The sequence below is a fragment of the Galeopterus variegatus genome, unplaced genomic scaffold (genome assembly GCF_000696425.1).
Source record: "Galeopterus variegatus unplaced genomic scaffold, G_variegatus-3.0.2 Scaffold245, whole genome shotgun sequence".
Taxonomy (NCBI): domain Eukaryota; kingdom Metazoa; phylum Chordata; class Mammalia; order Dermoptera; family Cynocephalidae; genus Galeopterus; species Galeopterus variegatus.
The window spans coordinates 800,153-812,092 of NW_007726356.1; the positions used below are offsets into that span (position 1 = coordinate 800,153).

General features: G+C 46.2%; 1 protein-coding gene across 1 annotated transcript in view; it reads left to right on the forward strand.

The window, feature by feature from the left end:
* The window catches only part of MTHFD1L (methylenetetrahydrofolate dehydrogenase (NADP+ dependent) 1-like), a 180,215-nt gene that overhangs the window by 166,687 nt on the left and 1,588 nt on the right, over nucleotides 1–11,940 (forward strand). The window contains exon 21 of the mRNA XM_008566485.1: nucleotides 6,298–6,419. Coding sequence (XP_008564707.1) covers nucleotides 6,298–6,387 — 90 coding nt within the window. The 3' untranslated portion in view covers nucleotides 6,388–6,419. The remainder of the gene's footprint in view (nucleotides 1–6,297; nucleotides 6,420–11,940) is intronic.

Here is an 11,940-nt window from a genome sequence, read left to right on the forward strand (position 1 = left end):
AGAAACTATGATTCTGTCACTTTATGAAACAGAATTTTTAGTAATTTTTCTACTCATGTCAAGAATATTCTTTTGCTTCTTAAAGACTAGTTTTAAATTTATGACTATTTTTTCTTTACTGATCTTTAATGTATGTTCATAAAGGCTATTGATAGAACTCATCATTTTTCCAAAATAATGTTAATCCAAAATCAGAAAAGATTTGGAAGATTTATTGTAGTTAAAATTAGGGCCACGAAGGGCAAAAGCTCATGTTTTTCAGCCTTTGTAAAAGAATTCATTAATGAAGCATGACAAGTACAATTTAGTGGCTTCTTAGTTATTTTAAGCAGGAGGCCTCCTTAGAGGGCACACACATAAAGTCAACGTAGATCGCCACTGACCCAGGCGTGTGGCCAGAGGTCACCTCCCAAGGGCTGTCTGGATTCTTTTTTTCCTGTAGTGCTGTATTGACTCTTGTCTGGGGGGTTACAATCCTTTGATAAGTTTTTTATTGGGAGAGAATTTGATGTGAATGTATAAGGTGTTGTTAGCAGAATTCCATGTTGTGTTTGCTCAGCAGGAGAAGTTTTATTTTGAAAGTAGACTTATTGGAGATGGCTGTTTATTCCCAGGTCAGGGAGTCTCTCGGCTCTACAGATTCTTTGTGATTTCTCTTGTTGCTTATCCCAAATAAGTAATCATGCTTCTTGGAAGTGAGTGTTGTATCATTGGAAGGGAACATGGGAGTCTTCTGATTGAACTCACTTGAGAGAAGTAAGCTGAAAATAGAGGAAGGACATTTCACACTTGCTACCATTTAATATTTTGGCTAGTTTTAGCTCCCAGTTTTGTGGCAGAATCAGAATGACCCAAAGATACATGTTCTGATTTATCGTTGCTAGTGGATACCACTCCAGGAACTGCACAAATCATACTCTGCCTTTGTTGGTCTTGGTCTTTTATCAGCTGAAAGTTAACAGGGGAGAGTTGAGTTTTCGTGTCTATAAAAATAGCATGTAAATAAACATGCTGTAGGACTGTGTTATCTACAGTAGAATCTTCCATCTGTAGCTTTGGGCAGACGGACTCATATACAAGCCTTCAGAGTTCTTCTTGGGTTCTGTCAGCCCAGGTGAGTTTACACTTAACCTTCCTCATACTGAATTCTGCCCTAGAATGAATGGTGTTGCAGCCTCAGAAGCAGTAGCCAGAGCATCTAGGTGACATTCTTGCTAGTAAATCATGCCTTTGACCTAGAGACTTAAGAAATGGGGCAGCATCACTGTAGCCAAATATGATCATTTTCATTTGTTTGGTTTTTAATTTTTATTGAATCATAATTGATTATACATATTTTGGGGGTTCAGCATTGACATATGTTGATCAAATCAATATTACTTCCATATATATTGTTACAAATCATACTTATTCTTTTTTTTTTTTTTGTCTTTTTCGTGACCGGTAAGGGAATCGCAACCCTTGGCTTGGTGTCAACCGCACCGCGCTCAGCCAGTGAGCGCAACGGCAATTCCCATATAGGATCCGAACCCGCGGCGGGAGCATCACTGCACTCCCAGCGCCGCACTCTCCTGAGTGCGCCACGGGGCCAGCCCAAAATCATATTTATTCTTTATGGCCCTTGTCCAATCTCTCCCCCTCTTCCTCCTCCTCCCCCCCAATTACCCTAGATTTATTTTCTCCTTCTGAATAAATAATGGTTACTCTGTTGATTTGTTGCCTAGATGATCTGTCCAATGCTGAGAGGTGTGTTCAGGTCCCCCAATATTATTGTAGAGCAGATGCTTCTTCTGTCACTCTGGAAGGGGCTTTGTGGAGAAGGACATCCTCTTCTCTACTTTGGTCTCTGCTGGTGACTCTCCTTGTGTCAATGCACTCCAGTGGCTGGTGGACCATCTACGTGGTGGCTGTGACCCCTAGCCACTTTCACGGCAGCCATGGTTATTATGGTGGCTGTGGTGGGCCACCCACATGGAGGTGATGTTTATGGCATGCTCCGTGGCACTGGCAGGGTGCCTGGTTGTGGGAGGGTGTCTGGTTCCTGGCTCCATGCCTCAGGTCCCTGGGGGTCTCCATGCCTCAGGGGGCCCCCGAGGCATTGACAGTGTGCCTGGCTGTGGGAGGGTGGTCCAGTTCCCAGCTCCATGCCTCAGGTCCCTGGTCGGACCCCAAGGCGCTGGCAGTGTTCCTGGTTGGGCGGGGGGGTCCAGTCCTCAGCTCCATACCTCAGGTTCCCAGGGGGGTCCCTGAGGCACTGTGGTGTGCCTGGTTGTGGGAGGGGGTGTCTGGTCCCCAGATCCATGCCTCAGGTCCCTGGGTGGGACCCTAGGTGCTGGCATTATGCCTGGGCCAGAACTAATTTTTTGTCCTTTGCTTACTTCTAGAAGGGGGGACCTTCCTGTGGGGAGCAGTACTTGAGCTGTATGGTTGAGCTAAATTGCTGCTTTGCTGCTGATTCCCTAGGGAAGGCTTTTTCTGCAGCTCAGGTTTTAATGGTTGACTTCATAGGTACTTCCAGCTCTCCAAAGACCTGGTGCACCTGTGTTGTATAGAAACTCTGATCTGGGTCTGAGTCTTTTCATCAAACTGCACCCCATGCAATTCTATATTTCTGAGCAGTCCCCTCTGAGTGGTCCTTTGCTGATTGGGGTGCTGATCAGCTGTCCTTGCTGTGCCCCAGTGCTCTCCCGGTGGGCCTGTCTCCCCCATTGCCCATGCTCCAAACACTTCCCATGAGATGGGCTGTGCACTGGTCCCTTGTGATGACTCACCAGCCTCTGATTGGCTCCTTTTTCCAGTTGTTGTGGCTCCTTGCTCCTATGTGGGTCCACGGGAACCCTATTAGTGGTCTTGCTGGCCTGGAAGCCACCAAGGCCCTCTTTGTTTCCTGCCACCTCCAAGCACCTTCATCCGAAGGGCACAGCTGCAGCTTTTGCTGGCTCCTGCTCCATGCACTCAGCAGCTTCAGTCTTATTTATTTATTTTTTTTAAATATGACCGGTAAGGGGATCTTAACTCTTGACTTGGTGTTGTCAGCACCACGCTCAGCCAGTGAGCTAACCGGCCATCCCTATATGGGATCTGAACCCGGGGCCCTGGGGCTATCAGCACCGCACTCTCCCGAGTGAGCCACTGGCCGGCCCGCAGCTTCAGTCTTATTTATTTATTTTTTTTAAATATGACCGGTAAGGGGATCTTAACTCTTGACTTGGTGTTGTCAGCACCACGCTCAGCCAGTGAGCTAACCGGCCATCCCTATATGGGATCTGAACCCGGGGCCCTGGTGTTATCAGCACCGCACTCTCCCGAGTGAGCCACTGGCCGGCCCGCAGCTTCAGTCTTAAAGTGGCCGCAGCTGGAAATGGTTGGAGCAGTTTTTTCTTTCTCTCAGTGTGGCTTCTCCCGCCTTCATGTACTCCAAAGGTCTCTCCTCCTCTTCCCCTGAGCTTAGTGGCCTCAGCTTGGCTGTTGTTGCTTTTATATAGTTGTAAATTGGTTGATTTGTGGAGGAGAGTGATGCTGGGGACTGTCTATTCTGCCATCTTGACCAGAATTCCATACTCCCCTCTGATCATTGATTTCTTTCCTTTGGACTATAAAATGCTGTTCCTTTTTCCAGATTCATTAGAAGCACCACACACATTATAGAGGCATCTTAAAATGCCTTCTGTAAATGCCAAAAGATGCTCTAGAATTCATTTAGGCAGGAAAATTGCTGTAGAGTACCTGGCGTGAGTTGTAACCCAAGCAACTGAAAAAAAATATGCACCATTCTCTCCAATGACAGACACCCTTGTGTTTGATGTCCCAGCACCAAAGTGGTAAGTGTGGTTTTCTTTCTAGGGTCTCCTCAGTGATGTGCAGCCAGAGTAGTAGTAACTAGAGAAAAAGTTATCGCCTTGCTAGGAATATTGACTTCAGGTGGCCATCTACATGCCTAAAGTTTTAAAATACAGGAAGTCCCCACCTACAAGCAGGTGTGTGCCAAAAAATTAGTTGTAGTTAATTGTTTGGAACCCAGAATGCATTTTCTCATAGGCATGTTATGAACGGTACTTAAATTCCAGGCAGGCCTCAGAAGCCTTTCCAGCCCATCATATACCTGAAGGATAGTCCTGTGCAATTAACAGGACAGGCGCCAGCCACCATACATCACAGTGTTTTATGTATTCAGCTACGCCTCACCCACCCCCTACACTCCCCATTCCCTCTCTTTGAGTGCCGGCTGGGCAGGGAAGGGGTTGGTTACTGAGGCCAGCAGGTGCACAGAGTTCTCCCACCCGCTGCTGGGGCCAGAAGGAAAAGTAGCACCGGCAGGGGTTTTCTCTCCCCTTCCCCAGGGAGCTTTCTCTTCCACATCAGCCAAGTCAGCGCTTCTCAACTGCAGTGTTTAGCTGAATCCCCTGGTGATGTGTTCCAATTGCAGATTCTGATCCAGCAGGTCTGGGGTGGGGTCTCAGATTCTGAATTTCTAACAGGCTCTCAGGTGATGCCTGCACTACTGGTCCGCAGACACTCTAGCGCCCCCACCCCACCCTTGAGTAGCAAGAGTCTCTAAACACCCTGGGAGGAGGAGAGGATGGTGATGAGGGAAATCCCATGTCCCTGCAGAAAGCAAGTGGGGAATGAGAGAGCTGAGTTCTCTTCTGTGGGCCTTATCGAGGTTCCTTTTCTGCTGAGAACCTCCTGCCTGTGGGAAGAAGCGGGCAGACGCTGGCTGCTGCTAGCAACTGGCTGCTTCTCAGCTTCATCTCATGACGGGCATTGTTGGCGGGGCAGGCAGGAGTTGTCGTGACACGGCACTCATCTGCTTTAAGAGCAGGCCTAGCAGGGCCCCGGTGTCTCCCCCGACACCTGGACCCAGCACGTTTGTATGGTGCGCACTATTAAAGCACAGTAGGAAATGGCAAGGGCGGGAGCCGCAGTCTGTATCCTAGAGCAGCGTTTCAGAGTGTGAGGAGCAGCAGGGGGGTGCACCAGGGGTTGCTGATGCAGGTGAACAAAGCAACTTTGAAGATCTCTCACTAGACTCAGTGCAGCAAAGCAGCTAGGACCTGGTTTTAATCCTGTCTCCACCACTAACCAGTCGTGTGTCCTTGAGCACCTGCCTGCCTGGGTGCCTAAATGTCTTCTGTCCTCACCTATAAAGTGAGGCTAAAATTAGCACCTGTTTCGTAGAGTGCTGGGAGAACTTAATGACACCATCCTTATAATGCCCTCAAACTGCTACAGAGGTGGCATAAGTGGTGGCAGTGGTACAGTCATGGTGAAATGAGTAATTTGAGATTACAGACATAAGGTCAAATTGTCTGCTTTGCCACTTACCTGTGCAACTTCAAGCAAGTGACTTACCCCTCTAAACCTCAGTTTCCTCCCTTGTAAAATGTATATAACAAAAGTATCCACCTTGCAGGTTGTTGAGAGGATAAAATAGGTAAAGCACTTAGCACAGTGCCTAGCACAAAACAAGTTTGGTACACATTAATTACTGCTATTAAGGCAGGCCAGGATAATTGGTATCTGGAGAACAGGCATTCTTTTTTTTTTTTTTTTTCTGTCTTTTTTTGACCGGTAAGGGGATTGCAACCCTTGGTGTGGTGTCGCCCGCACCACGCTCAGCCAGTGAGCACACCGGCCATTCCTATATAGGATCCGAATCTGCGGCAGGAGCGTCGCTGCACTCCCAGTGCCGCACTCTCCTGAGTGCGCCACGGGGCCGGCCCTGGAGAACAGGCATTCTCAAACTGCTCCAGAAGCTGTAGGTTTTACACAAATGTGTCTTGGGGGTGAGGAGCCCACTGTTCACTCCACCCACACCTGCCCCCCACTTCATCAGAGGGGCTCATCTTTATTGGGATTCAGCACAAAGACATGATTCAGAAGGAAAGGTTTAGAAAGTCACTGCTTTGTAGCTATGGCATGCTGTGAGACCGTGGGGTCAGGCAGATGGTCTAAATGTTCAGGAAGTTGGCATTTGCCTTTTCTACTTCATTTCCTTAAACAAAGAGTGAAAAAGCACACTGGCCAGTTAGCTCAGTCAGTCAGGGTGCGGTGCTGATACAGTGTGGCCCAATAACACCACAGTGCGCAGCTGGATCCCTGTATCCGCCAGCTTCCCAAATAAAGAAAAAAGATTGAAAAAGCAGATGGTAAATTTAAAGAGATACATGTATATATAACCTAAAGTTGTCTGAGGCTGTATTGAATTATATGGCTAATTTGTGTCACCAGATGTACGATATTCATGTGATCACTTTGTAGCATTTGCTAAGTATGACGCTTTGTTTTCTCCTCCAGATGAGCACGATGCCAGGACTGCCCACTCGGCCCTGCTTTTATGATATAGATCTTGATACAGAAACAGAGCAAGTTAAAGGCTTATTCTAAGTGAATGAGACTCTCCCAAGACCCAATTTCAGGTAGGCTGTTGTGTTTTTACTTTGTCTTTCTTTTCGTTCTTTTTTTCTTTCAGTTCAAATCCTTTTTTTGTTTTGTTTGCCTTTCAGATATTTATTGTGAAAGTGATCTGATAAGTAATTTCCTTCACTGGTTACTACAAATTCCTACCTAATGACTTCCCATGACTTGGGTCCACGCCTGGGTGTGGATATGCGTTAGATGTTCTGGACTCAGGCCCTTACCTGGACTTGAGTCCTGTGAAAGTCAGATCATGTCATCTCTGAATATATATTTTTTTAGAGCATGTGTGGCCATAACAAAGGAACCGTATAAAATCATTGTTCATTTTCCAGAATTACAGCCAATTATCTGCTGTAATTTTAAAAGAATAACTTGCTACCTTTCCAATACATATCTCCTGGTACAGAGTTAGCATCATGTGATAGAAGTATCTCAGTGTTTTCATTTCCTAGGGCTGCCATAAGAAAGAATCACAAACTGGGAGACTTAAAACAACAAAAATTTGTTCTCCTGAAGTTCTGGAGGCAGAAGTCCAAAGTCACAGTGTCAGCTGGGCCATGCTTCCTCTGAGACTCTGGGTGGAATCCTTCCTTGCTTCTTCCTAGCAGCTGGTAGTGGCCACCAATCCCTGATGTCCTCAGCGTGCAGCTGCATCACTCCCATCTCTTCTTCTGGTCACATAGCATTCTCCCTGGGTGTCTATGTGTTCACATGGCCTTCTCCCCTTCTTTTAAGTCCACCAGTCATATTGGATTCAGACCCACCATAATGACCTCATCTTAACTTGATTACGCAGCAAAGACCCTATTTCCAAATAAAGTCACTGCCACAGCTGCCCAGGGTTAGGACTTCAGTATATTTGGGGCCCGGGGGGGTGGGAGGGGACCATAATTCAACCCATCACACTTGACTGTGGCACAGCAGGTGTATTAGTCTCCCATGCACTGGAAAGACACATAGAGATGGGACAGACTGCCTAATTCAGAGGGTCCTGTGAGTCCCAGGAAGGACAGGGCAGCAGAAATTAGGCCACTTGTTGGCTCGAGGCCTGCACAGTACCAGGTAGGGCCTGACATGAGCTGTCTTAGGCAGCCCAGAGCTGGGGACTCTTGGTCTTATTCACGTCCATCCCTCAGTGCTACAGCCACACTTGCTGGCTACTGTCCTAATTCCCCATCATAAAGAAAAAACCCTCCTCCCTGGACAACCCCCAAGCGGAAGTTTGAAAGGCTTGGGGCTGCTTTCCCCACCCCATAGATCAGACACTCCGTAGATCCTCCCCATATTCTCGAGATGCATTCCTCCCTCAGAAGCCTTCCTCTTGCCAGCACCTTCAGGGCCTTCTCTATGAGCTTCCTTTCCCTGAAGACCCTTCCTCCAGCTGTCTCTGAGTTAGGCCAGGCCAGGCCCACAGGACTTTGTCCTGTGCTTCACTGCCAGGAGTCAACATGCGGGATTTTGTTGTTGTTGCTGTTGTTTTGTAAGTCTTTTTTACTAAAACACTAAAGTCCTGGTTATGATGAGAAACGTAAGAGACCACTTAAATGAAATTACATTAAAACAAGGTATGTGTGGTGTTTGTGTGTGTTTTTAGCTAAGAAGTGGGAGCTGTAATAAGCTCTAGCCACAACCACGTGTTATATCTTCATCATTTCTGAAAAAGAAAACTCCAGAAAGTGAAATAAGAGAGACTAGTTTAACAAAGAAACCCATAAACTTGAGCTTTGGTAACAGTGTTATTTTGGTCTTTTGGTATGACTTTGTGTGTTGTGAATGTCTTGGATTTCCCAGCTGGCCTTAGGAAAATAACAATATCATTCCTTTTAAACCGAAAATTGACCTCTGTCCTAACTAATCTCACTTTTCATGTCAAGACCCCATTGTGCTACATTTCTGCCATTTGTCATTTTTCTCCAGAACAGGTTTATACAATTCTCTCTCTCAGCTTTTTGGTCAGTTTTCATTGCTCTCCAAGTAGGTCATATGAGCCCCAATCACACCTTCATTATTGCAGTTAAGACTCAGTAATGACATGTCCTCACCTTTACTACGCATACACTTAAATTCTTCACTGCTTAAGATACTTGTGTTCCCTAACGAGGATTCTTCCAGATTTTATTTAAGATTGAGCAGGGGCTTGCAGGTCAGGACGCTGGCCTGTGGTGACGACCTCCAGTCTGCCAGGAACTGTGCTAGGCACCTCGTGTGGACAGCCACAGCACCCCAGGAAGCAGGCGTCGTCCCATCAGGCCACAGAGGCTTAAAGAGAATCTGCCCTTCCTACGTGGTCACCGAGAGCTGGTAGCTGGGGGCCAGTGGAGCTGCCGTCCTGCTGCATGGTGCCACCTCTCATCTCCTAGCTACCATGTGTCATTTTGCCACCCCATTACACATCATGCTGACGTTATCCCTGTGAAACCAGTAGTGGTTTTGATTCAGAGCTGTGAAAACTCTGGCCCAGAGAGGTCGGCAATTAGCTCAAGTCGCACCACTAATAACTACCAAAGCCAAGACTCCACTGCTTGCTCTGTCTCTCCCCGTCCTTTAAGCCCAAACTGAAGGATGCCCTTTTAATTTCAGTCACAGGCTAAATGAACTTTGGCCCATCCAGAAGGGTAATACTAGCTATTTGACCAGACAGGTATTTGGGGATAACAGAGTGTTTGGGGTTTTTTGTTTTGTTTTGGGGTTTTTTTTCTATAACTAAGATAATTATTAGGACTTTAAAAGCTATGACTTTGTCAAAATTCTTTTTAGTCTAGGTATATATAATAGGGCTATCTCTTAATTCTGTAATTGAATGGCATTCCCCCCACCTTCCACACCATTTATCCAAGACTTTTTTCTTCCTTGTGAACTGCTAAACACTGTTCTAGGCATGGTGGCAGTGGTTCAAAACCCATCGGGCCGGCCCGGTGGCGCACTGCTACAGTGTGCCGCTTGGGAGCGCAGCGGCACTCCCGACAAGGGTTCGGATCCCACGTACAGACCGGCCGCTCACTGGCTGAGCGAGGTGCGGGCGCAACACCGAGGGTTGCGATCCCGTTGCCGGTCCCAGTACGGTACGGGCGCGACACTGAGGGTTGTGATCCGTTGCCGGTCACGAAAAAAGACAAAAAGGAAAAAAAAAAAAAAACATCATTTGACCCCGCTTGAACAATTGAAAACAGATCCAGTGTCCTATGATAAACCACTATCCAAAGCAAACATTCCCTCACCATGACTCCTCAGTGTAATGATCCAGCAAACATCCTTTCTGTTTCCTGGGCCCTCTTGTGTATAGTAATCAGGAACCATTTCTGCTAATAGTCAACGGTCTGTAGCTATTAAAAATTCATAAAATAAAAATGTGAAATCTTGGACGACAGTCAGCATGGACAAATTTGGGCATCTGAAAAGGAAACATCTGGCTGGCTCACTTTGCTCACATAAGAATCAGACTATAGATAGTTCTGGACACTCATTTTCAGAGCGGCACACTCACTGTTCCTGGAGGAGCATGTCAGAGACACGTCCCACAGGGGAAGAATATTGCACTCGGTTGATGACTGCTTTCCTTCCTCCCCTTTCCTCGCCGTTCTCGCCTACCTCACCCTCTAGGAAATTGTGTAAGACTGAATGTGAATATGACATGCCAAGAAATCACAAGAATCTGAGCTCCTTCCCAAGACGTCCCTGTAGTGCTTTCACTATTGTTAGAATAAGGGCATGATTCATTCTTTTGGATGTCACTGAATAGAAGTAATCAAAATAAGTTGTTTGTCCCAATGAAATTGATCCTGCATATTACTGTTCAGTCTTTTGTTTGAAGATGATTGGATTTGGGGGTTGGATTTTAACCCCCTCTTCTGGTTTCTCATTCTGAGCCTTTATCATATTTCTGAGCCTTGGCAAGATCCAAATGGACCCAGTAAAGTCTGGCAGATTTTCTGAAGAATTCAAATACTCCCTTACTTACTGGCAAAGTTATGGTTAGAAGGGAATCAGATTTACTCAGGTCCTGCTATAAATGTTAGTTATTTACCAAAGAATTGCTTTTCTTGAAATACACATACAGAGGAAAGTATAAAACCAACTCATTTCTTCCATACACTGCCTTTAGGGCAGAAATTTTCAATGATATTTAATAATCATAAATTAATCTCGAGTTGCTACGTGCCAGCCCTCCCGTGGACAAAGTCAGTTCTACACCAGGTTACAAACCACAGGGTTGCAAGGTGCCCTTGGAAAGCATTCGGGCTTTATGATTTGGGTCTTGAAACTTTCTTTTCACAAAGCAGCTCAAAAATTGTTCATTGCCATTGTGCTTCCAGAAGATGGGGCCTCAGCTTGTCCCCCTGAGCCATCCCTGGGATAGAGCATGCCCCTCTCCCTTTCCATCGCCAGGCAGTCCAAACTGCTTTACTGATCCTCACTGGCATCTAAAAGATGGTGATAATTAAATCTCCCCTATCTAACTAAAACGGAGTGTTTTGGAACTTAGGTGACAATTGTGAAATTCTTAATTCCCTTTCTTATAATTCAATTTCTTATAATTCCCACACCAGACCAGATTATTTTATGTGTTCCATCTTCCACAATATTCTCCCATTGAATAAACTTCTGCAATTGGTTCCCCCCTCCCCCGCCACTGAATAAGCAACTGTTTCATTTTTACATTCTCACCTTAGCTAGTGCATCTCTGATTTTTTCCATCTTTAATCAGACTTCCTTTACTTTTGCCAATCCTTCAAGTTTTCTTCAAATGCAGGACCACAGACTCTAAGCCCCTTTAAACACAAAACCATGGGACTTGAAGGTAATGTGTCTGATCAGCAGGTCTTCCACCGCCCGCCTCTGGAGCATGGAAAGCCTGCTCAGCTTTGCTTTGCCAAGCCAGGGGTCATCTCTAGTCCACTGAGCCCATCCTCCTCCCATCCTCAGGAGTCACTGACCCTCACGTTCAGGGTCACCAGAGCCACTGAAGTGAGGCTGGGCATGTCTCTGAGTGGAGGGGCGAGGTCTGCACCAACCAAACCTCCCTTCCTAACATCTAAAATATTTTATTTTTGTTAATGTTTATTATACTTGCACTACTTCTGTTTTCTGTTTACTCCCCTGACTTGAATCAGATGTTAGGGGAGTACTTGAAGTTCCTTGTCCCCTCTCTTCATCACTGTCTTCTGTTTTGAAACTAACTAAGCATCCTCCCTGGCTCCAGCCCTTTCAGTTATCTATGGGAGGCCAACTTGCTGGATTTCAGCAGAGTTTGAACTCTCTTGGCCCAACAGATAAATCCTTCCATGTATAAATCAGATTAAAGGCCACAAACTTGCATTTACAATTTTCCTGGAATGGTGAACACATTTTTTCCCCTGGGATTTAGGTGGGTTTTTTTGTTTCGTGTTTTTAAAATGTAGTTTGATTACTTCTCCTTCTGAAAGCTTGTAGGATTCAAGAATGGCAAAGAGGGCCGGCCCGGTGGCACACTGGAGAGTGCGCCGCTTAGGAGTGCGGCGGCGCTCCCGCCGAGGGTTCGGA